Raw genomic sequence first — 25,463 nt, 5'->3', positions numbered from 1 at the left:
AACACACATGGAGGGAACTAGACTTCCTTCTCTGGTCTTCGCTATATCTTTACATATTTATATTGTTTACTGCTATATAAATGTCTACAGATCCTTTAAATTGTCTATCTTTGTCCAATACATCTTAGCCTTTCTTACCCTTAGGTGACTACACTTTATGAACTGCTTTTTTAAAATACGAAAACGTGACCTTATCAGTATTGGCCATGAGAATCAGGTAAATGGCTGAAATAAAAAAACATATTGTGCACCCCTTACTATTAGCTGTAGTTGCATAAGGGAGACTTGTGATGCTTAGCTCTAGGAACAATTTTTGTCCTTGTTCTGGAATTTTTTAAGAACGATGAAGCCGAGCATTGTTTTTCCAATATTTTCTTACTCGAATGTAAAACCATGCACCGCTCAAGCTCTGGGTGACAAAAGCTGTGGGTGTGAGATTTGGGGCGTCATGAGTGTGGGTGCATGCTGGGACGTTTTCCTGCCTTCTGAGGGCTCTTCATCAGGGAGCCAGCTTTCCACAGCCTGCACTCCCCCTTGAAATATGAATCATAAATAGGCCGTGGTAGTTGAACAGAACACGCACACAGGAGTACACTTTGGCCACTCTCGATGTAAATACTAAGACTCATCCACAGCACAGATTTCAGGCCCACAGTCGCCACTTAGGTACCATCTTAAATTTGCGCAGAACATTTGCCATCTGTTTGCTCAGGGCATGTGGAGAGAAATTGTGGGATGGTTCATTTATTGATGTAGGCTTGTGTTTCACTGTATGCACTAAGGTTTTGTCTGTGTTGGTGTATGAGAAAATGAGTGAGATGGGGGGGGGGTGGATTGTTGTGGAATATTTTGCCTATGTGCCTATAAGCCTGTCTGCATGTGAGAGACACACTTGTGTTATGTTGAAGGAGAAAATGAAGACAGCTGTTCTTTCTTTGCCTCACTGATAGAGTTTAATTAGAGAGAGAGAGTGTGTGTGTGTGTGTGTGTGTGTGTGTGTGTGTTAGCGTCTTAGCACTCAGTTCTCTCTGCATGTTATTTTCTAAAATGCTCTAGGAATAGCCTGGATTTATTAATTCTGTCGTGCATTGCCAAGAAGAGATGTTTATTCACTCAGTATCTGATTTGTAGTCAGTCAATTTATACTGTTTCATAATGTTTTTGTGCAGGAATTTTATTCAACCCAATGATGATTTAAAGTTCAGTATATCTCTGCAAGAATTATGTGTTTATATGTGAGAGGTTATTATATTTATGAAGCTGCCACACTAGACTTATTCCGCGTTCAGTGAGGAGTTGGGTTTGGGTTTACAAATGAGTACTGAATCAACAGACTTGTTTTGACAGTGAAATTTGTGTTTAGATTTTCTTTCTGCTTGAGAAGCATTTGTGTTATGTAACGTGTGATTGAGGAAATAATATAGCACAAATAGAACCGTAGCAGGAGGCCAGAGCTTTAGCTTACTTCAGAAAGTAATAGAGTGCAGGCCAGCAGGGGAAAATCCCATCTAACCCTGCAGCGTCATGCTAAGTCATGTGCATTATGAATATTTAACCTCAACATTTTTTTAATTAAGCAGATGGCACCAGGCAGTTTGCTCTGAATCGATACAGTGGCCACACAATCTCCTTTCATCAGCAAGATGGTCTCTTACAAGCTTTTTAGAGTTAGTGCAGTTTGACTACCATGAGGTCTTGTATGTAATTATCAAACTAGTAATGTGATCTGCAACAATTTATTATTTTCAGTCTTGTGCACACAGGCATTTGTTTTAGAGATAGAGGCAAAGAAATTTGAAGTTGCTTGACTGTGGGGTAAAAAGTTTCAAGTAACCGCCAACATCTCAAACAAATGTGCAAATTGGTTCAACCGACAAATGACCTAAATCAAAAACAAAACAGGAATTTGTGTAGTCTTGAGAGACAGAGTATCCTGGCTTGAGTTGAACAGCTGGATGGGAAGTTATGCTGCAAAGCATGTCCAACATACACACTGATTAGTGCCACATTCACTTGTTCAAGGGAGCACAACACACTGTAATATTTACTAATAATGTAACAAAGCTTTTATTCTTTTCGTCACTCAGCTGACTTATAACTACACATTATCTTAATTACTGAGTAAAAATGGCAACCATACTTTCAGTTTTGGAAACCAATGCTGAAGACTGATTTGCCGACCTGGCAAACACATTTAAATGTTAGCATTATGCCCTGATAATAATTATGCCAGAGGACAGTGAAGTATGTCCATCCCAAAGCACGTGTCCGTCTTAAAATGTCTTGTTTTGTCCGACCAACAGTCCAAAACCCAAAGACATTCAGTTCATTAATTTTTTTGCTGCCTTTGCTCATTTTTTCCATCAAATTTTGCCCCATAAATACATTTAATCTGTTGGTACTGTGAGTGAATATGCTCTTGTGGTATCCTTTGCCCAGGATAGTCAATTTAAAGCATGTCAAGACATTAGAGCACAGATCGGTGGGACATTGAAGATACAGAATTCGAATCATTGCTAAGACTTTGAATCCCCCACAGCTTCTCGTAAGTTTCTCCCTCGTTCCTCTCCAGCGTATAGCGGAAGATTTTCCATCCCTGTGGGCACTGGCAGATTTATCCCCAGACAAGAGCCTCTGAAAACGCCAGAGTTAGAAGAAAAACAAATTGTGCCTGAGGAAAACTCTCTGAGTCGACAATCTGTTTATGCCCAAGTAAAAAATAAATAAACTGCCATTGACAACTTGTCTTAAAGTGCTTTAACGCCAGTGGCTCTGTTACTGGCTGCTGTATATGTATGAAGTTGGTTGCAAACTTACAAATTAAATCACATTCGACGTGTTGAGGCTCAGGCTGCTATCAAATATGGCCCTGCAAGAAAAAAAACAATGTTTTACTATGTGTGTGTTCATTTAACAGCTTCCATAAGAAATAACAGATCAGCAAGTCACTAGACATATTTAAAGATATTTTTTGGGCATATTGAAGCTTTTATTGACCGAGCCGGATTCGAATCCGGGCCACCCTCTTACGAGGACTGGGCCTCTGTGGTATGCCACCAGGAACCCCCAGAGAGGTTTCTTTTAATAAGAAAAAATGGAAAAAAATCAGAGGGCATTTTGATTTTACAGGCCTATGAAAAGTTCCTAATTTTCTTCCTTGAAAATATGGGAATATTTGCTTAACTTCAGCTCTTCATAAACTGTATAAACTATTTGCGCATAGTAAAAAAAAATCTCACAGGATGGTACATGTCTGAGTGAGCTCTCGGGGTCAGGTCAGTTTGGACTTATGTATTTAATGGCACCTATACTGGAGCATCTTATGTATCAGCTTCAAGGACTGGAAGACAGATGATTGTGATTTATAAGTTCCTTTGATAATAACAATTTAGAGGATGATATGTACATGTAAAGCCCCCTGTTGAGATGAGAATTTAAGAGAATCATTTACTTTTTTGCTGAGATTTGGATCAATACCTCACGTCTGTCCGTTAAATATGAAGCCAGAGCCGGCAGCTGCTTAGCTCAGCTCTGTCCAAAGTTTCGTAGACAGATTTTTTAAATCTAGTTTGGAGCAAGACTAGCTGTTTTCTCCTGCTTCCAGCCTTTTTGCTGAACTAAGCTACTCATTTCCTCCTTTATCGATTTCCTCATTTAAGTCTTGGCAAGAAAACGGATTATTGTATTACCCAAAATGTCACACTCTTCCTTTAAAACAGCAGCCTAACTCAACAACAAAAAAAGGTCCATTCACCTCCAGTCACAGCTCACCCCCGCAAATCCACCTTGGGCTTTTTCTGAAATAGAAATTGAGTTTTTTTTGTTTTTGTTTTGAGTTACAAAAAAAGGTCATCCAGCTGGCAGCCAGTGAACAGAGCCTGATGGTAGAATGCTGTGGGGTGTGCACAATGAGGCTCACAATCATTCACGCATCATACTAATGAAGTGGATTGAATATACTGTAATTGGATAAATAGGGCAAACGGTATGCTTGTTCAGCTGATGTAGAGAATCAGATAATGGTGAAATTAAAATTTTTTGGGGAAACTGTTGGCAGTTAATGTGTATAAGCAGCAGAGCAGAGTGGTTCACCCTGTTCCTCCTCCTTGTTCCTGTCTCGTCAGGACATTTCTAATCCAATATTCTCCACTGCTGCTCCTTACTTTAAGTGATGTTACATAAACCTGAATGGAGGAGGAAACCACCTGCAGCCAACACGAGCGAGTGGCATTCGGTCTGCGTGTTTTTCTGAAGTTGAAGCCACGAGTTAGGTAGTATTAATAGTTTTGCTTGACGAACTTATCTCTCAACACATTCCTCTTTACAGCTCTTTGACCTTGTTTCCTCATTCATCACCATGTCCTGTCCTGTCCTGTCCTGTCCTGTCCTGTCCTGTCCTGTCCTTCACTTCCACTTAAAGTCCTCTCTGCCACCCAGTTTGCCACCAGCTAGCGTCCCCAAAATTTGTTGAGAATGATTGATTGTTTTTGATGGGACAGCAAATGTGATGTTCTGTCGTGCTGAATGAATCAGGGAAATATCTTCTGGCCAACTGTTTTAACAGTTGATACATTTAGATGACAATGAAATGGACTCTTTGGCTGAATTTTTTCACCCATGAAATGGAAAGGCAGAAGACTTATTTGTTTTCATAGCATGTAAGTGTCTTATCGTCTCATTACATGGCTATACACTACACTATCCGTAGTGTCAAAAATATCAAGGAAATGATGCATGCCATTGTGTCTGTCAGGCATTTTCATAATTGTATTGATACGTTTGAGGGGATCACTACATCATTTATTTAACCCATTGACGCCTAAAACTTCCTGTAAAACCTCTGGGCAATTTTAAAATAACCCCCTAAAACCTGAAGTTTTTCTAGAAATTCAACAGAAGTGTCAACGCTTCTACTAAATAATAGATTTTTCAGCCTCTGTAGCAGATAGAAATGAAATTCAAAAAGTATTTGAGAGCTTATACAAATACTACAAAACAACGTATCCGCTTTCCAGGCTTCAATGGGTTAATAGGCCCGATGGAAAAGTGTGTTTCAATAATGTCAAATGACACATTTTAGGCCATGATAAATAGAAAATGTACATATTGCTACATTAACAATTATACCTAGTTTCAAGATAAGGTGTGTCTCAACAGTCTGTAGAAGCTCCAGGCTTCATCTTAAAGCGCTGTTCATATGTCAACATGAGAGTCAAAAGTAACACAGTGTCTGATTTTGGTATTTGTCAACTACAGGAGTGGTCGTTGGTTTTGTGTGGTAGTTCAATGTTCCTTTGTGCTGTGACTGTGCCATGTCTCAGAGATGAGCATCTGACAATGCTTTCCATTTTTCTGTCCTTGAATGTTCGTCTTTGTTTGGTTAGTACAATATTTTTAACCATTCAGTATATTATTTCATACGCCAAGGTTTGGGGAATTGTGTAAATGAAATTTGGATGCCATATTGACAAGGTGACTCATGCAGTACGCAGTGTTTAATTAAGCAAAAATATACAATATACAATGGCTCAGCCACCAGTAGGATTGGCAGTAGCTGAGCACTGTCCATAAGAAATGAAAATTAACAATAATGTTCACATTTTTATCTTTGCATCTCTTGCCAGATTACTGTCCCACTGTTACACATCTTTTTGTTTTCTATTTCATATTTTCCTCCTTGAGAGGAACCCAATAATCAACAAAACGGTAATCGATACCACTAGCTGAAAGGGCGGGTGACCTCTGATGTGCCCTGCCTGATGTTGACTTTGATGGAAAGTAACCTCCACTATTTTCCACAGGTCAGCTTCCATTAATGGCGGCCAAAGCTGCCAGCAAAGCTGAATGATTGACTTAGACAAGCAGGATTGATTGTGTCAAGCTGAAGTGAAATGCAACCTATGTGTAAACAAGCTCCAAATAGATCTCCAGCCCACCCTCAATCAAATGAACCAACATACCAAAGTGAAAATCTTTGCCTTGTCCACAAGAGCTTCAGGCTGAAGGGATCAGAAGGTAGCTCAGACAAAGGTTACATAGCATTTCAGAGTAAACAACCAGTATTGGACATGTGCTATGGTCACTATGTGTCTCATCAGCCTTTGTCCCTGCGGCTACAGTCCTGTCCTCTACTGTGCCTGTCTCCTTCATTATTGAGGAGAGTGTGAGAGAGATGACTTTACTGTTGCGGTTCATGTCTGCTGAGGCTCAGCGGGAACCTGACCCCCCCTGCCTGCATATAGGCCCTCGCAGAGGGTCACTGCAGCAACGCACAATGCAGCGTTCAAAGCCAGTCTAGTAAAATATTGAACACAACAATGTGCTGACAAAGGAGCATCCTTACAATGAGAACAATGGCAAGGGCAGAGCTGTGTATTCTGATACCCTGGTTGCTTATTTTTAGGTTTAGACAAGTGCTTAAATGCACTGGTACTGTATGTGCAGTATTCATGGTTAAAGCGTGCTTATGTAACACTTACACAGTGAGCTTCGCATTGCGATAAGCCCAAACACGCTGATTTAAATGGTGCAACTCTAGAAGCATGTGTATTCAGTTGCTTCTAGCTTATCTAATTAGACAGGTTTACTATGCAGCTCATTTTCCGAACATGCTTGTGCACCATGTTTTAACATATTAAGCAACACTAATTAATTTAATCACATTAGGTGTTTAAATGCGGTGTAGTGCAAGGCTTGAAACAGACTCGCTGCTGTATGTACAGTTGTACTCTACAGTCTGAGCCAAATGGATGCAGCCAAGCAGAATTTTGATTGAAGAAGACATTTTGCACGGGGCAATGTCCCAGTCCATCATTAAAAACACTAGCAAATATGCTCCACTGACGTTTTCGGTCAGCACGCTGCTTTTGGTTTTGGTTATCTCTGTTCGTGACGCTGAGCAGCAGGCCCCCGAGGGGGTATTTCACTCATGCAATTAAGAGGCAGTTAATTGTAAATTGGCTCGAGTGGTTTGCCAGAGGGGACTTGTGTTAACCTTGTCACCGCGGTGCACCGTAAGGGCACGTGGTCCCGCTGGATTCCCTTATCTTTTTCCTCCTTCTCCCTCAGGACTCACTGTGTTTGCTTATAAGTCAGCGGGCTCCTATACATGACGTCACAGAGCTCTCGGTTTCAAACTGTAACGCGATTACAGATCTCACTGACCAAACCAGATCTTTTTAATGAGGCACTTTGTTGTGAATACGTCTGACCTCAATGCTTTTCTTGCAAAATACACAAACTTGATATGATTTCCTTAATTTCCAATATCACTAGATAGAAGAATATAAATGAATGGAGAGACTCTGCGAGCCTCCATGATGATTCAGTGAAGTAAGAGTGGAACTAATCTGGATGATGAAGTGAACATTTAACTGGATTAACTCGTCTAAAAAGAAACTGTATGAAGATGTGTCAAAGACAAAACTTAAAGCTTTTTAAGAGGTTTTTTTTTTGTTTCATGACAACACAAATGTAGCCCACTTAGCCTACTTACAGGGGATGTGATACTGTTCAGATTTCCATATTTATTTTAAATGGTTTAGTCAGTTTTTTTGGACGTGGTGTTCAGACCACATTGAATGAAGTGTTTTGTTAGTCACTGCAGCAATTCAGCAATCTTATCATGGCTTCACAAAACACCCACACACACACACACACACACACACACACACAGTCCCACTCACACATGCAGTCACAAGCACAGTCATATAACACACACATCTGCGCACACACACACACACACACATGCAGCACACCTATCCTCTGTCTCCCTCTCTACTCCTTTTCATTTCAACTGTATTCCTATACAGGCAGCCTTATAAAAATATATTAGATATCCTCCTACACGCTCACTTTGACTCCTGCACATGTTACATCATCACTGATGCCACATTTCTTTTATCTCTTTACACTGCCAGCTTATCTCTTGAAGTAGGTTGACCAGAGGTAGCACACTTCATTTTGTATGAATTTATCATTTCTTGGATCAGAGCTATGCGATGAAAAGGGGACCCATTATGTTTCTATTAGTATGTGTTTAGCCCAGTCTTCTCTGATTGGTCAGTGATTCTTCCAAGTCTGTGCTCCGTCTCGCCCTCTCGGTATTGTCTCCGTTTTTTCAGCCAGATTGATGACTGTAACAGAGGATAGCAGTGTCACTTTCTACCATGAAAATTCACTATTTAAAGCTTCTAAACCAAAAAACTACACAATCAAACATGTTCCAGTATGAATGTGATCCAAAATTGGGGGAAAATTACAACATTAACTAAGATTCCAGGTTTTCCTGTAGTTAGCATGTAGCTACTTGTAGCAGTGTATGCAATGTTTATTTGTTTATTTATTAAGGATCCCCATTAGCTGGTACCTTAGTAACCAGCTAGTCTTCCTGGGGTCCACAGGAACAACACAGAATATACAGAAAAACATATTCTCAATATATCAAACATTTACAGGTAAGGTCAATCACTATAAACCTAAAAAGGGTAAGAAAAGGAAAGAAAAGGTAAGAACATTTAAAAATGTACAGCTTGTATAAAATAAAATTTCAGTTTCTTTTTAAATACCTGTTTACTTTCAGTGCAACAGAGGTAGTGAGGCAGATTATTCCACAGAGTAATTGCTCTATAGATAAAAGATCGGGATAAGGCCTTTGTACACTGCTACAATGTCAGAAAATAAGTAAAAAGCACAATAGCTCCTCTTTCAGGTCTGAAGATACTCTCCAATTTCCTCCTTAAAAAAAATAGAAATAAAAAAACAAAAACCAGATCAGTTATTTCAGTGTTGCTCTTTAACTAGGAGCAACATTCGTCTTTAAAAAAAGTTAAAAAGCTCACACAAAAGAATCAAAGACCCAACCAAAGCTGTGATTGTCAGCAGAGGGGTCTGTCGGCACGGCGATAGGCTCGGAGACGCCAGCTTTAGGAGCAAGTTGTTGTGAGTAGTCAAGCTTCCCCATTGCTGTGGGGGGATTTCAGTCAGATGGTGGCTGAGGGATCCTGGTGTGCTTTGAGAAATTTCAGTGGATGTCATGGTGGGCCTGCTTAAGACCCACTTCCTCTCTCCGACTTTCCCCTGATATTTCACTGCACACACACGCATCAACACAAATACTTAGTGTCAGCGCACATGTTACTGTCCTCACACAGCCGACATACATGTGTCAGTGCTGCAGTAGATGCAGGCTGCCTTCAAATCCATTCAAAACCCCTGTTCTTCTCTGCTTCTGTGACTTTAAACATCCACTGCAGCTTTCACAGGCTTTTTCCACATTACGGAAGAGCGATAGGGCTGTTGATTTATTTATTTATCAATTAATCAATCAAAGTTTAAAATGAGGCTTAAAGTCCTGCTCTAAAGGTCATAGCCACCACAGGAGTGCAAAAACATCACAAATCACTGCCACCTCAGTGCTGCATTAATGGTAATGTAATTCTCTCTGTTTTGACAGAAACCTTGGGAAGTCGGGCCTGCGGGTGTCCTGCCTTGGATTAGGTAAGAGGATCATGAGACATACTGAGAAGTTTGCTGCACAACCAAAGACTTTGTATAACAGATTTGTGAGGGGAACTTATAACCCCACCATCCCTTATCTTCAAACAGGGAGAAAAGAGTGTTTTTAAGGAGTCTGAAAATATAAGTTTAGTAGAAAGTTCCAGTGACTCAAGTACACTACTGGTCAAAAGTTTTAGAACACACCAACTTTTCCAGAATTTAATTGAAAATGATGCAGTTTAATGTCTCAGTCTACTCTGAAATTAATGCACATTTAAAATTCTTTATTGAGCATGATAGTGTTTTCAAGATTCAAAATCACATTTTATGTTGAACTAAAGGACTAAAAAAAGACAAAAAATGACCAAAAAAAGACACAAAATGACTAAAAAAAGACACAAAATTACCAAAAAAAGACACAAAATGACAAAAAAGACACAAAAAGACACAAAATGACTTACAAAGACATGAAAAGAATTCAAAAATGGACAAAATAGCCCAAGACTCCATAGAGTTAAGTTGTTAACCCACTTCATGTTCCCTGAAAAAAGGCCTACTTGCATAATTCTGAAATGTAAATTATCTTTCAGTTTTGGTTAAGCTTACCTTTTTTTATTTACCTCTGGCAGTTCACCACTTACCTTTGTATCCTTTCAAGCTGTTCATTTGACTTGAACTGCTTGAATTTCAATAAAAAACTGGAAAAATTGGGGTGTTCTAAAACTTTTGACTGGTAGTGTATATTATCCCAAACTGTGTTGGTTTTTTTGCTAGATCTTGTTTCTTGTACGCGATGTATAATTTAGTATCACTGTTCACCTGCTCATCTGTATGTACGTGTGTGTGTTTATGTACTTACACTCTGACCCCACCTCCCTGTCGTCCTCTGTAGGAACATGGGTGACGTTCGGTGGACAGATAACGGATGAGGTGAGAGCAGATGGATTTTGTCATCTTCCATTAGTCAAAGGTCAGGAATGGAAACCCTCCACTTGATCTGGCACATCCTGGGTTGCTCAAGAAGCCTATTTTTACTGATAGTGAAAACACACTTGAGGAGGGAGTCAGCAGCCAGAGAATAAACACGTTATAGGTAGGGGTGTGCCATATCGAATCGTTCACGATAATATCGGTATATTTTTTGTATGGTTAAAAAAAATGCATGTCATGATATTGGCAACATTCCTACTTCTTGATGTAGTGGCGCTGCCCTCCAAACACAGTGCTGCATTATGCATTTCGTTAGCCACAAGCTAACATTAACTAACAATTAAAGTTGTTTTAATCACAAAAAGCTACTTACTCTCTGTCGCTAAACACATGCAGCTTTCAAAATAAGAGCACAGTGTGTTAATAGAATCCATCACAGAACTTACAAGACTGTCAAAATAAGATGCCTTAAATTAAACATACAAGAACCTTTATTCTCCTTTACAAAATGTAATTAAAACATGCCCCGGAACCCCTAAATGGTTATTTTTATTATTTGCTCATACAGTAAATTTTTTTGTATTTGGCAACTGTTGAGATTTGCACTTCACACTACATTTTAGATTTTTATTTATTTATACAGACTAAAAAAAAAAAAATCATATTTTCTATATATTTTTAAGTATTTCGTAATATCGTCAAGAATATCGTTATCACAAAAATAGCCTGAAATATCGTGATATTCTTTTAGGGCCATATCGCCCAGCCCTAGTTATAGGATGGCAAAGCTACCGAAGCCTTCTTTAGTCTTGTCAAGGAAGTTTAATAATTGAAAAATCCCAACACCTCACATCAGTGGTCTCTCACCCCATCCTGCCCCCTCTGTGTTCCTTCTCCCCTGATCTCTCAACAGATGGCAGAGCAGCTGATGACTCTGGCCTATGAAAATGGCATCAATCTGTTTGACACAGCAGAGGTCTACGCTGCTGGGAAGTGAGTACATCCTGTGCCATAGGTCACATAGCAGTGAGCGGTAACACCACATATTACCAAGCAGCTGACATGTGATTGGTTATAAAAGCACCAGGTGGAGATTATATAGCAGTTACAGTTGCCTTACTTAAGTATAAGGTGAATATGTGATCAAGAGCAGTGTGCAAGCAAGTGTTCAGGGCTTTAGAAAGGATCTAAATATGCTACATCCAGACATGTGCTTGAAGGAAGTCGAGCTGCTGGTTTGTTGTCTCTACTAGGGATAAGGCAAGGCAAGTTTATTTGTATAGCACAATTCAACACAAGGTAATTCAAAGTGCTTTACATACACATTAAAAACAGCAAGACACTATTGAAAACAGTAAAAACAGTCAATTAAAACAGGGAAATAGAAATAAAAATAGAAATAGGATAAAATAAGATACAGCAGGATAAAAAAGGAGATAAAATAATAAAAAGCGCAAGTCAAACATTGTGTAGTTAAAAAGTAAGGGCAGTAGAGTAGAGCAGATAAGTGTTAAAGTTAAGAGTACGCTGCAGTAAACAATAGTGTTTTTAGTCCTGATTTAAAGGAGCTGAGACAGTCCCTGATACCTAAAATCTCTAGTTACCCAAATAAAATAAATAAATAAATCTCCCAATATACCTGTGGGTGTGAAAAGCATGTTTTCTTAAAAAAAAAAAAAAAGTAAACTTTCTGACAGTGTTGGAATGGATCATGTGTAAAAAACAAAACAAAAAAACAGTTCAGTCAAGAAAAAGTAACTAAGTAAAAGCTTAAAATCATAATTAAAATATCACCATAAATAAAACAGGCTTCTGTTACAAAACATGAAATACTGTTAGTCAAGTCAAGTCAAGTCAGATTTATTTATATAGCGCATTTACAGACGGCTGAGCCGCACCAAAGTGCTTCACATAAAAGTGCAAGAAAGTGCAATAAAATACAGAATTGACAAAGGTAACAAAGAAAACAAAAAACAAAACAAAATTTAATTTAAAATAAATTAAAAGAAGATGGGATATTTTTTAAAAGCACTGTGGGATTACTAGGGTACACTATTCCCTAGCACTTGCCAGAGGAAAAAAAAAACTAATCGAAGGCAAGAGAAAAGAGGTGGGTTTTTAAGTGGGATTTAAAAACATTTAGTGACTGCGCTGCACGGATGTGGAGGGGGATGTTCCCGGCTGTAGCCATGATTGTGCCTTTTCATAGATCTGCACGACTTGTACAGTATATTTCAGTGAAAAATGAGACAATCCACATGATCACTGTCAACAGTTTTCTCTTTCACTATATTGTTGACAGGAAATAGTTCCAATGTCCTATGAAGGGACAGAACAGATTGATGTTTTCTGTCCTTTTCACCAATGCCATCTCATTGTCACATTCCTGAGGGTTCAGATATTCAGGCCTTGGTCTGACTCTACAGGACAGTCATTGTTGATATTTTTAACCAAAGAACGAAGCCTTGTACTGCCTTGTTGCTGTTCTTAGTGATGGTTTAAATTCCACCACGGATTAATCTGGCTTTGTAGTAACTTGGGTGCTTTGACATAATCTAAGGGATTATCCTTTGCAAACAGTATCTCTGATTAACAGCACCAAGTCCTTTTTTTAAATCCTCTGGAGAATAGCCTAGTTTTGCCATTATGTTTAGAGAGCTGCGTCAGTGTGCCTCACAAAAGGAAATCAAAAGAAAACAAAAAGACAAGAAACATGCAGCAGGTCTCAGTGGTTTTCCTCACTCCTCATTTAATGCCTCAGCAGCTGCTGTCTGCTAAATGTCATCGCTGCGTGCTTCGTCGTTCTGGGGAGCTTTCAACAAACTCTTCGTCTTGTTGTTTTTAGGACGGAGGGGCAGAAAGAGTTGATCTTTGACACGGAAGCAATGCAAACTCAAACTAAAACAGACCACAGTTCAGCAGAAAGGACAAAATCTGTTCGGCACGTGCAACTGTTTGTGACAGCGTGTCATACAGCTCAGTACGTGTTGCACAGGTGTTAATCCTGACAGCTCCCCCTGCAAAAGCAGCGCAGAGGAGCTTATATTACACACAGTAGAACAAATCACACACTTTGCACTTCGGAATAGAAAAAGCTTTCATGTGAAGTCCCTGGTTCTGGCTTACCGCGATTCCTTCATCAGTAAGACTTAGAGAAGGTGAAGTGCTGTACTGTTGATACTGTGTTGTGAGCGTGGACAGATAAACAAGGTTTGTAAGCTGTGCTCACACTCCTCGTTCTGCTCATGCACAGCACATGGCAGTTGGCTGTTTGTCTGGCATGTTTGTTTTGTGACAGTTTCTCTGTTTTGTAGGGTTAAGCCACAACAAACATCCTTCACACAGACATTTAGATTCATATTGTGATTCATTACCAGCGTATCCATCCCAATATGTAGGCCAGTGTTTCTCCGTGATATAAATACATTTCTGTAATTGCACGAATAAACACGTTCTTTGTATCCCGTGTAGCTGCTGTTATCAGGAAACACATATGGTGTCGAAGCATTTAAAAACTATGCGAGTAATTGATGGAACAGAATTTTCTTAATTTTCACCCAGGCTTAGATATTTTACGCTTTACAGTAAATGCACAGCAACTGCATGATATTGCGTGAAACCAGTGACAAATTGGAAGCATAATTACAGAGAAATAAAATATTGTAAGTGCATGAATAATGCAGCATTACGTTGTCGGCCACCGCCGTAAGTCATAACATCGACCGCGCTGGAATAAAGACCTAATTAATGGATGGATGAAGAAAGTCAACCAGCTCAAGGCACACTGTACCTTATGTTTGGGCTCTCCGATTACTCACATTTCAGAAGGGCAACACACAGTGCACTGTGTGGGCATTTTCCAGAGACACACACACACACGTGCACACACTATTATGCACACACGCTATTATGCACACACACATTATTGCTCTCAGGGGAGAGCTTGAGTGCTCGTTGTTTAAATAGGTGTGGGTCTAGCTGGCAGGGTTTGAAACGGTGAGTAGTAGTTCAGCACCTACTAAACTCAGGCTGTTTGTTGGATCAGCAGAACTTACCTAGTATTAATATCTAATTTAATTTACCTTTTTAATAAGTGAGGAAGAAAATAAATATAAATGCATCTGCAGGGTTTAATACTACAGTATACTACTCTGGATAAAAAAAGTCACAAAAAGACATTTTGAGTTCTTCTTTACTTACCCTTTACCAGCATCCATACATTTGTATCTACACAGTGCTCACACTGACTCACATACACATATATACAGTACATATAGAGGGCTGAAATCAACATCACAGCACCAATCAGATTGTCTGGTATGCAGCATGACACGGCGAAATTTAAAGAGTCACATAGAAAAGGCTAACCTAGGCTAATGTAACCGCTAAGAAGACACAGGCTGCAACCAACAAGTCATTTTTATGTTTGATTAATCTGCAGATAAGAATTCAAAGTAATGTCTTGAAATGTCTGACCAACTGTCCAAACCCCAGAGATTAAATATATTTAGGTTTCAGAAAGCTTGCTATCACAAAAGACAAAGAAAATTATAGAAATTGAGAAGCTCAAACTAGTGAATGTTTGGCAGCTATGCTCAACACATTTCTAAAAAAATTTGTCGATTATCAAAAAATGTGGTGGCATTTTTTAGCCCAGTAACTGACTGATTGACTGACTGACTGTCTGGTATAAGCCAAATTTCTAGTTTAGCTGGCTGACTCGTGATGTTGTACTCTTGATTGGGAACTATCAGACAGTCTGGCCACTCAACACAGACACTAATGCACTGTGTCATAGGTGAGATAAATTATTGTCCTTGTTGTTTTCAATAACACTTCTGACACTTCTGACAAAACATAATTTATTTTAAAACTGCATTGATTAGAGCAGCTGGCTTTATTCATCAGTGCACACCAAATGAATCCAAAACACATTTTAGTAGTAAGTCAGTGATACATGATACATTTAATGTGAAACCCTATAACAAGGCAGTGTCTCATTATTTGTCAGAGAACTGGAGAGATCTCCTACTGACAGGTTGGTGCCCAGCCCTAATAAGCCCCATGTTGATCATAATGTCACTCATTAGCACCCCTGTGGCTGCTAATGAGTGACATAGTGGTGACTCCACAGCACAGCTGGTCCCAGGCCCCGCTGACTCTGACCTGGCAACTAAATCACACACCAGTCCTGAACAGGTGCTCCTTCCAATGAAAGCTCCTGTATGTATTACGCAGCATCAGAGGGTTTTACAAAAGGGCTGCCTTGCTTTTGCGGCCGCTAAACCTTCACAAATGAGCCATAAAAAACAAATTCTCCTTTTCTTTTTGCATGTTTTTGAATTAAGTGATATACATTTGCCGCAAAATTGTCCCTCTTCTGTGTCAGTGAGCCTCATTGCAAAAACAGTCCAGATCACAAAGATCAAGGCTGTTAGCCCCACTATCAGTCTTCAAGGAGTCGGCGGTAACAGAAGCATGCTTTTTTGTTTATGTTTATTTGTCTAGAGACAAGTATGTAGCATAAACCAATGACACAGCTCACAGCATTAATAGCCTGAGCCAATTTGCAATTTTGCTGCTCCTAGATGGGCATTTAAAATACATTAAACCCAACAACAAATATACAAAAGACAGTACAAAAAAACTCGACAAGAAAAAAAAACTCGACAAGAAAAGGCAGGCAAATAATATGCATATGTTCTGTATTTTTCATCTCTGTGGGATAAAAACTGTAAAAACCAACAAAACATATTTACAAATAAGAAAAGGCAGAGAAAAGTACAGTGCAAACAAAAAAAGCACAAACTCATTCTTGACTACAAGAATGATCAGTCTTCCAAAACTCAGTTAGGATCCAGTTTGACATCAGTAGGTAAGTTATTCCACATGAGGCTTTACGTAAAGGCAATTTACAATAACTGTTGGAAGCTTTGCGTGTTACTGAGCCTGAAGCTCTGAGTGGATCCACAAGGTCACTGCACACCTGTGGAGCCTTGTTATGTAGGCGTTTGCAAAGGCATGTTTATGCTTTACCACATGGATATTTGAAATCAGGCGCAAAAAACAGGAACATTGCACTCGGCTGCAAAGCTTTCTGGGGATGTTTACAATATCTCTTGTGAGTCGGACCTTGAGGGTCAGATAACTGCTGCAAGTGATGCACAATTCATGATGCTGTCAGCGTTGAATTTCTAGAAATCATTCTTCAGACAGTCAGGTGTAAACGCTCATATAATTTCAAAACTATCTTTATTTAATCCCTTCTCTCTCCGTCTGCTTCGCAGGGCAGAGGTGGTGCTGGGAAACATCATAAAGAAGAAAGGATGGAGGTATGAGGCACACGTTAATTAAGTTTGGTGTTTTCTTTAATTTCCGTCCCAGGCAGCCTCCCTAATCTTGTATCATCTCCTCCTGTGCACATATTGGGAGGCTGTGTGTTGAACTGGAACGGTAAGGTAGGAAGATGAAAGATTAATGCGGGTTGCCGTGCCATGCCTACACTCCTGTGTCCCTTCTCAAAGATGCTGAATAATGGATGAACTTCTAGAGCCTTGTCCTTTACTTTGTCGGCCCTGGATTGGCATTTGTATAGCTCTGTCAGGTTATACGCCTACAAACACTCATTCATTGGCGCCAGTTGAGTTCTGGCACAGTCACACTTATTGTGGGATGTGGGTGTGTGTGACACTGAAAGAATAATGTAGAAATGCATGATTACCCAGAGGAGGTGTCCAAGCTATTCATCCCAGCAGTTAATCCATATAATATAAGGTTCGTTTATGACCTTGGATATCACCAGCTCCTGTACACGAGGCTCTTTTTGCTTAAATTCTCCGTGTTTGGCAGATGTTGTAACAGATGTTCTTTCATTTTTGCATTTTCAGACGTTCAAGTCTGGTGATAACAACGAAGATCTTCTGGGGCGGAAAGTAAGTTTCATCTGGCTGCTTCTTTGACTCAAATGAGAAACGATCCTCCTGTATATTTTATCCTGTTTGATGCTCCTGGTAATGGGATCATGTTTCATCCAAACTCATCTGTTGTCAGGTGCTTCCAATAAAACATTTATTAGATCATATTTTACAACGAACATATGATATTAAATGACCGCAGATGGGGCGGGTCTAGTCACATTTCAAGTAGCTGTTTGTAACATAAAGGTTTTTTTTCTGTCTTTTGCAGAGCGGAGACTGAAAGAGGTTTATCCCGAAAACACATTATAGAAGGTAAGCTGCAGAGCCGCAGGTTATTGGATTATTAAATGCTGACAATGCCACAACAAAATACTTCCTAATTAGATGCTTTGGCTTCAGGGAACCAAGGCTACTTTTTTAATTATTGCCTCTCTCTTGGGGTTACCAAAAAAATGAGCGAACAATAAACTAGTAAAATAATTCCCTTGCTTTAATACTTTGGCTGTATCTTAGGCTCACTATTACTCTAGTAACTGTGGTGCTTGTTTCCAGGTTTAAAAGCCTCTCTAGAAAGACTGCAGCTAGACTACGTAGACGTGGTTTTTGCGAACAGACCGGACCCTAATACACCGATGGAAGGTAAATCTATTTTCTGTTCCCCTCTCACACACTTAACCATGTTTTCCTTATGTTTGTCATATTGCACATTTTAAAAAACCACCTCTTTTCTGTCTCTATGACTACTGTAACGCAAAGACTCGGATACACAAACCTCTTGTTGCTGAAATATCTATTTTTAAATGCTGCATGTTGTCCTGGTACTTCCACCTCCACAGTCAGAATGAGGATAGATGCTGATGCTGGAGACCTTTAAATGGCAGAGCGCTAACTGTGTGTGGGCTCAGCTGGTCACACAGTATGCTCCTGCTCCCGTGTCGGAGTTCCCCTTCGGGTTACAGAGTTAGGTCAGAGGTCATCCTCCAGCCTGTAGTCTGATGCTTCACTGGCTCCGGCTCCTTCACAATACTTTAGTGTCTTGTTAGTCAGTAGCTGGTGTTGTTTGATGTTAAAGTCGAGGCAATTCTTTTGCTCATCTGCCCTTTAAAGATTGCACTCCGTTCACATGGACAGCTTTGAGTTTATGTCTTCAAAACCGCAGTAGTTAGACCATCTGGTGTGTTTTATTGTGGCAGTAGCTGAAGGGCAGTGTGCAGGGTGAAGAAGTGTTGACCTGCTGTTCTGTCAGTTTAGAGAAAGCCTCTTCAGCCAAACAACCACTAGATGATCACAGGAACGATGAGTTGGCTGTCAGACTTTTCATCAGCCAGGTGGATAAGGATGTATGGTGGATTATAGTGGTTAAACTTTTTATTTAATTTACATTTTTAGTTGCATTTAAATCACATATTGACATAATTTGCACTGAAATGACATGTGTTCCTTGTCAAATGGTGCTTTGTGTCAAACAAGCATAATCATAATAATCAGGTATGTTTCCTAATGATTTACTTTCATTAACCCTTAATAGGGCACTCATTGAAATACTTGCAAATTCCAAATTTCAACCCTAGAGAATATTGGAGGATATTACATACAGCCAGAATGTGTAAAAAAAACATACGGAAATAATATTTTTTGCAGATTTATGAGATTTAAAGTGGTGAATCTGGGAGAAAAAAGCTGCTTTTTTCTCATAAATCTGCAACTTTTTTCACGCAGATTTGCCACTTTAAATCTCTTAAATCTGCAACTTTTTTTCTTGTAGATTTGCCACTTTAATCTACCAAATTTGCAACTTTTTTCTCAAAATATTACCTGAAATTACCAAATATAGTTCTTTGCCTGATAAAGGGTAAAAAAAAATAGTTTTCAATAAATATTATTTCTTTACTTTTATTTGCTGAGTCATGTTTTGTAGAATGTGTTCCTGAATAATATAATTAAATATTTCAAATGATTCGTATGATATTATGCAAGATTTTTTTCAGACTATATTTAACCTTATAGGGTAATTTTTTTTACTTTTTAAAACTTTTTTTTGTGTTTTCTTACATTTAGACTAGTGGACTAACGTCAGGTTGTTAGGGGCAACACTGGTTGACACACGCCTGCTTTGTTGTGCTCCTGATCTTGTCTTGGAAACCCTGATTGTTATCAAACAATCATGGTATTTCCGCTTTAATATACTGTGGTGCCATTTTGACCCGTGAAAAGACGGAAATTAAAGTCTGGTAATGTGAGATTATATTCTCCGTCTCACAGGCTCAGATTTGGTTTTTGAAATTAAATTCTTATCTCGTGGCTTCAAATAAAATATTGTGATGTGTTGTCAGAATAACATGAAATGAAGCTGTGAGACATTTACAGAAGCAAACATATATTTTAATCCCTCCCTGCTTAAAAATCTATAAGCTGTAGTTTTTTTTTTTAACCTCACGAAGAAGCTTATATCAAATACATCTCCTATAATAATACAGAAAAGCTCAAATGCACATACAGCAGGCTCTTGGGACATTATCCGCTCTACAGAGAATGAAAAACAACAAAAAATGGACGTCCTACAATAAAAGGTGCTGTCTCTTCAGCTGTATGTGAGCAGGAATTTGCCTGTCTAAGCAGATTAAAGACCGATTGGAGGTCATCTGTGAAAGTAGAGATGATGGACAAGCTGATGTTGGTCTCACTTGAGGGACACACAGTCCCAAGAGTTAAATGCTGAGGGGCCAAAAAAGCTGTGGTGGGAATCAGCACAAGGAACAGAAAAATAAAATGTGAAACTTGCGGATAAGCAAGAAACCAGTGAGTACCTGGATTGATTCTTGTGGATCTGCGAAGAACATTAGAACAGCTGCATTACTCATATTTTGTATATCAGGAATTGATGGTGGACACGTAACTGAACACTTAAAATTAATTGTTTGTGTTTTTGGTTGCTGTAGAAAAGCTTATTTTATGCCACATTTTCATTTTTTTTTTGTTATTAAACTTTTTATTTGAAGAAAAACAAAACAGCACATACATGTTGCTCTACATCTTGTAAACATGTCAAGTCTTTTCATCAAAACATAAAAAGAGAGAAATGGTTTTAAAAAAATAAAATAAATTAAAAAGAAAAAAAAAATCAAAATCACATCCTTGCAAAAGCATTTAAACTCTATCACAATACTCTTACAAAGACATACTTATACCTAAATTGATAGGCAACTTGAAAATAAAAATAAAATAAAGATAATGATAATTCGAAAATCACAATAACAGCCTTAATAATAGTGAGTTTATCTGCCCCATGTAAACCTTCCTTCATCCATGTTTTCTTCTGCAAACAGAACCTTATCATGGGGTGATAACACTGATGACAAGAGCAACATCAACTCAAATGATAATACTAGTAAATTAAATAAAGATAGTTTGCTACATACATGTATAGCACTGACTAATACTAGTATAGTTATTGAAACAGAAACAAACAAAACAAAAAAACAGAACACATTTTCATTTTTAAGGTAATTATTCAAAATCTCGACAACCACTTTTAACTGCTGAGCCCTGATGACTTAAGCATTGATTGTGTATTTCTACTTGCAGAAACGGTTCGAGCGATGACCCATGTGATAAATCAAGGCATGGCCATGTACTGGGGAACATCCCGCTGGAGCCCCATGGAGATAATGGTGAGACTCAACAGAAAACTGTACTCAGTAGAGCAGGGGTGTCAAACTCAAATACACAATGGGCCAAAATTTAAAACTTGAATAAAATCGCGGGCCAACATTGAACAAATAAACCTTTTAATATATACCAAACATGTTTTGCTTTAACATTAAATATGGAACCAGCAACGCTTATAAACATACAATATATAACTGAATAGTGCAGACATGCAAAATCAAATTTCAAATAAAAAACACATCAATGTCATTAATTTATTAAATAAAAATTGTATGCCTCTTTTCTATTTGCATCCTTCTGATTTAAATATCAAAATAAACTTTTTCAACAGGTTAATAAATTCTGCCTTTCTTTTCGCCGTTTTTGGGAAGGGGTAGCCCGGAGACAGCTCTAGCTTGAGGTTGCTATGACGACTGTCACAGAGGAGCGTTTCTGGGTCCTGTCCTGATTGACGCGCCAAAACAACAGCAGGGCATTGTGGGATTTGTAGTATTAGCTGTAAATGCGCCGTATAATACCGGCGGGTCAGCTTTTATAGTACAATAATAAGATAATAATTTGGTATTGCCTCGCGGGCCAAATAAAATTACACTGCAGGCCAAATTTGGCCCGCGGGCCAGAGTTTGACACCCCTGCAGTAGAGTGTTGAAAGATTGAGTGTAATCATGACATTGCTCTATCTACTGTTCCATATTCACTGATGTTCTGTATACGATCTGTTCATTCAGGAAGCGTACTCTGTGGCGCGACAATTCAACCAGATTCCTCCGATCTGTGAGCAGGCTGAGTACCACATGTTCCAGAGAGAGAAGGTGGAGGTGCAGCTGCCGGAGCTCTTCCATAAGATAGGTGAGCAGTGAGGGGTTAGTGGCTGTGGTTGAGCTCTTTTATAAGTTAAAGCAGGACGACAGGTGGTAGGTGACTGCAACATATTGGACACAAAGTATTTCACAAAAACTGACACACAAGCAGGAAGACAAACTCACAACTTTGGAGCATCTTTTACACCAGGGATTCCCAAAGTGTGGTGCGTGCAATAAAGAAGTGTAAATAAACATTTCCTTTGTAAAATGTAAAATCAAAAACTGTAATATTAATTAATAAATAAATGCAGGCTATTCAAAATGCACTTCATCTTAAAATGAAGTATAGAAGAAGTTATCTTCTTCCATTTTTCCAGCCTGTGTTATGATGACGGGTTGTTTAGCTCCACGCTCATATAAACTTGCTGCAAATTTTGTTCAACGCGGCTCAAAACTATTATAACCTTGGAAGTGAGCTGTGGTGTGATGATGAAGACGTGTCTGTTCTCAGGTGTGGGCGCCATGACGTGGTCACCTCTCGCCTGTGGGATCATCTCAGGGAAATACGACGGCAGGGTGCCTCCCTACTCTCGGGCTTCTCTGAAGGTAGACTAAACCCCGCTCGCTGTTTTCTGTCTCTCTCACGCTCTGATCATCTGTGCTGGTGTCACCCTTCTGTGTTCCCCTGCTGGTTTGTTTGTTTGTTTGTCTGTTTATTGTGTGCATTGTGTCTTCCAGGTTCTGTAACGCTGTGCACTCCTCACATATCTGTGTGTTTTCAGTGCCATGGTCGACACCATGCACTGTGCTCCTCTTCCCGAGCGCTGCTGTCGGACGCCGTTTGCCAGCTGGTGTCTGCTTAACGCAATTTAGTGCACGCACATGAGCACACACACAATGTGACACACACGACGAAGCAGCAGTACAGCATGTGTACATGTTTGTTTGTTTTGAATTTGAGGGACATGTAGATCAATATTTTCTAAACTAAGACTAAATAATTACATTGGTAGAGGAATTAGTTTCAGTTATTTCAGGCAGCTCATTTTTTTTTTTTTTTTTTTTTTTTTTGAAAGACTTTTGTTTTTCTCTTGACACAAGGGAACAAAGCATCAGCATAATAACTGAACATTAATGAGGAGGAGAAGCAGTTTTAATGATTTGATTCAGTGAACACTCACTAACCCAGTGGAATATTTCACTTTGAAGTGACAGATTAACTTTTCATTACAACAAATGTAAAAACAAAAGCGGATCCAGAAGTCGAACAAAAAAATTAGACGAGTCCACGTCTGCATCACACAGAAGCTAACACCTGACCTACTGCAATGTTGTGTTGTGTAGTGGAGTGGCATGTTGTGTATCTGTGGTTTGTGTGTCTGTCGATTAGAGATGAACACAGCTCTCCATCTTGGTGTTGTGTAGTACTTTTGGTGACTTGTGTGGAATGTGCTGCTTCCTGTTTGGTTCAGTGTTGCCTGTGGATGTTTGTGGTATTTGGCTTTGATTATTCTTACTGGTTTCTAATGTGTAACTAAAAGCATTATGGTACACTTCTTGATATTATATAAAGATTAATGTTTTGATTGTAGCCAAGCACAGATCAGATACAATTACAGTCAGTTTAAATAGAGAATTTTCTTATTCTGTTTTGTAACTTTGTCATATAATAATAATCTGAAGTGAGTGCAGCTGTAGCCTTGTGTTCCTGGCTGAGGTGTAGGCAGCAGGAGACAGAGTCACGTGTTTAAAAACAGGCCCTGGTGACACAGGAGCTGCGGCGCAGCGGTGTGTGAGCAGGGCTGTGTTTTTGAGCAGGTGTGCTGTGTTTTCGACAGGGTTACCAGTGGTTGAAGGACAAGATCTTGAGCGAGGAGGGCCGGCGTCAGCAGGCGAAGTTGAAAGAGCTGCAGGCAATCGCGGAGCGGCTGGGCTGCACTCTGCCCCAACTCGCCATCGGTACGCAGATACACTCTGCCGCTCTCTCTCTTTCTGTCTGTCTGTCCGTCCCTCTGCCTCGGACGGGCCGAGGTCAACACCGCTCTGGCAGCTTGACTGTTGATGTGTTGTGTTGTCACGTGTGTGTGTGTGTGTGTGCTGTAACTACTATAGCTTTCTATAGAGGTTATCGACAAAAAGAGAGTAGGTAATGAGAGAATAGAATGAGAAAATAAAAAAGTAAACCATAGGCCTGATTGATTATAGCAAAAATTATAATCACAATTATTTTGGTCAATATTGAGATCGTGAGTTTTAAACATGATTAATTACTGAATTTGAAAGCATCATGCAGTTATTGAACTCTTAAACTCTTGTAGTTTCTTGAACTTTACATCCAGTCAAACTGAATATATATATATATATATATATATATATATATATATATACACAGTACAGGCCAAAAGTTTGGACACACCTCATTCAATGCATTTCCTTTATTTTCATGACTATTGACATTGTAAATTCATCAAAACTATTAATGAACACATGTGGAATTATGTACTTAACAAAAAAGTGTGAAATAACTGAAAACATGTCTTTGAGGAATCTAAAATACAAGACATGTTTTCAGTTATTTCACACTTTTTTGTTAAATACATAATTCCATATGTGTTCATTCATAGTTTTGATGCCTTCAGTGAGAATCTACAATGTAAATAGTCATGAAAATAAAGAAAACGCATTGAATGAGAAGGTGTGTGTCCAAACTTTTGGCCTGTACTGTATATATATATAAATCAATAATATACAAAATGGATTTAACAAATTAGGTCAAAATAAAAAAGATCAACTGTGTTTTAATGTTACACTACTAAACACATATTAAATATATAAAAAATAAATTGCTGTGCACTGCCAAAACCTACTGAAAATAACTAAACATATAATCAACATTTTCGTAGACTTTATACGACACATTAGGCCATTCACTTAATCCAAATGTCAAACTCAAATACACAATGGGCCAAAATTTAAAACTTGAATAAAATCGCGGGCCAACATTGAACAAATAAACCTTTTAATATATACCAAACATGTTTTGCTTTAACATTAAATATGGAACCAGCAACGCTTTAAATGCTTTAAACATACAATATATAACTAAATAGTGCAGACATGCAAAATCGAATTTCAAATAAAAAACACATCAATGTCATTAATTTACAATAATAATATAATAATTTGGTATTGCCTAGCGGGCCAAATAAAATCACACTGTGGGCCAAACTTGGCCCACGGGCCAGAGTTTGACACCCCTGACTTAAACTATATAACCTATATACAATATATACTGAATCTCCTTCTAAACAAGGATCTGCCACTGTCACTTCACTACTGAAATGTAAATATAAACATAAGGAATGCAAACATGTTTACAGCTTATATTTGTACATGCAGGTCTTTTGGTGTTAACATGTATTTAACAGTTTCCAGCGTCAGCGTTAAAATAGCGTCCCCCCGACATAAATCCAGCGAGGCGCCGATATCGATTCACGGCCGTGCAGGAAAGTGAGAATGTGCAAACCCCCCAAAGACGAACCGGGCCGTGCGAGGGCCGTTAAAGCATCAGACGTTGGTGACGCGGGCGAGTAAATCTGGGACTGCCTCTCCTATCTCCGCGCGGATCACGGCAGATTTTTCACCC

General features: G+C 39.0%; 1 protein-coding gene across 2 annotated transcripts in view; it reads left to right on the top strand.

Annotated features, from left to right (window-relative positions):
• kcnab2a (potassium voltage-gated channel subfamily A regulatory beta subunit 2a) overlaps window positions 1-25,463 on the top strand; it is a 96,483-nt gene that overhangs the window by 62,930 nt on the left and 8,090 nt on the right. For both annotated transcript variants that reach the window (XM_059327444.1, XM_059327438.1), the window contains 11 exons: window positions 9,455-9,498; window positions 10,391-10,428; window positions 11,342-11,421; window positions 16,716-16,760; window positions 17,316-17,360; window positions 17,614-17,657; window positions 17,898-17,984; window positions 20,931-21,016; window positions 21,743-21,863; window positions 22,329-22,423; window positions 23,656-23,776. In XM_059327444.1, the coding sequence (XP_059183427.1) occupies window positions 9,455-9,498; window positions 10,391-10,428; window positions 11,342-11,421; window positions 16,716-16,760; window positions 17,316-17,360; window positions 17,614-17,657; window positions 17,898-17,984; window positions 20,931-21,016; window positions 21,743-21,863; window positions 22,329-22,423; window positions 23,656-23,776 (806 nt within the window). The remainder of the gene's footprint in view (window positions 1-9,454; window positions 9,499-10,390; window positions 10,429-11,341; window positions 11,422-16,715; window positions 16,761-17,315; window positions 17,361-17,613; window positions 17,658-17,897; window positions 17,985-20,930; window positions 21,017-21,742; window positions 21,864-22,328; window positions 22,424-23,655; window positions 23,777-25,463) is intronic.

Source organism: Centropristis striata, chromosome 3, assembly GCF_030273125.1.
Source record: "Centropristis striata isolate RG_2023a ecotype Rhode Island chromosome 3, C.striata_1.0, whole genome shotgun sequence".
Taxonomy (NCBI): Eukaryota; Metazoa; Chordata; class Actinopteri; order Perciformes; family Serranidae; genus Centropristis; species Centropristis striata.
The sequence above is the reverse complement of the archived record's forward strand: the minus strand, read 5'-3'. Positions and strand labels throughout refer to the sequence as shown.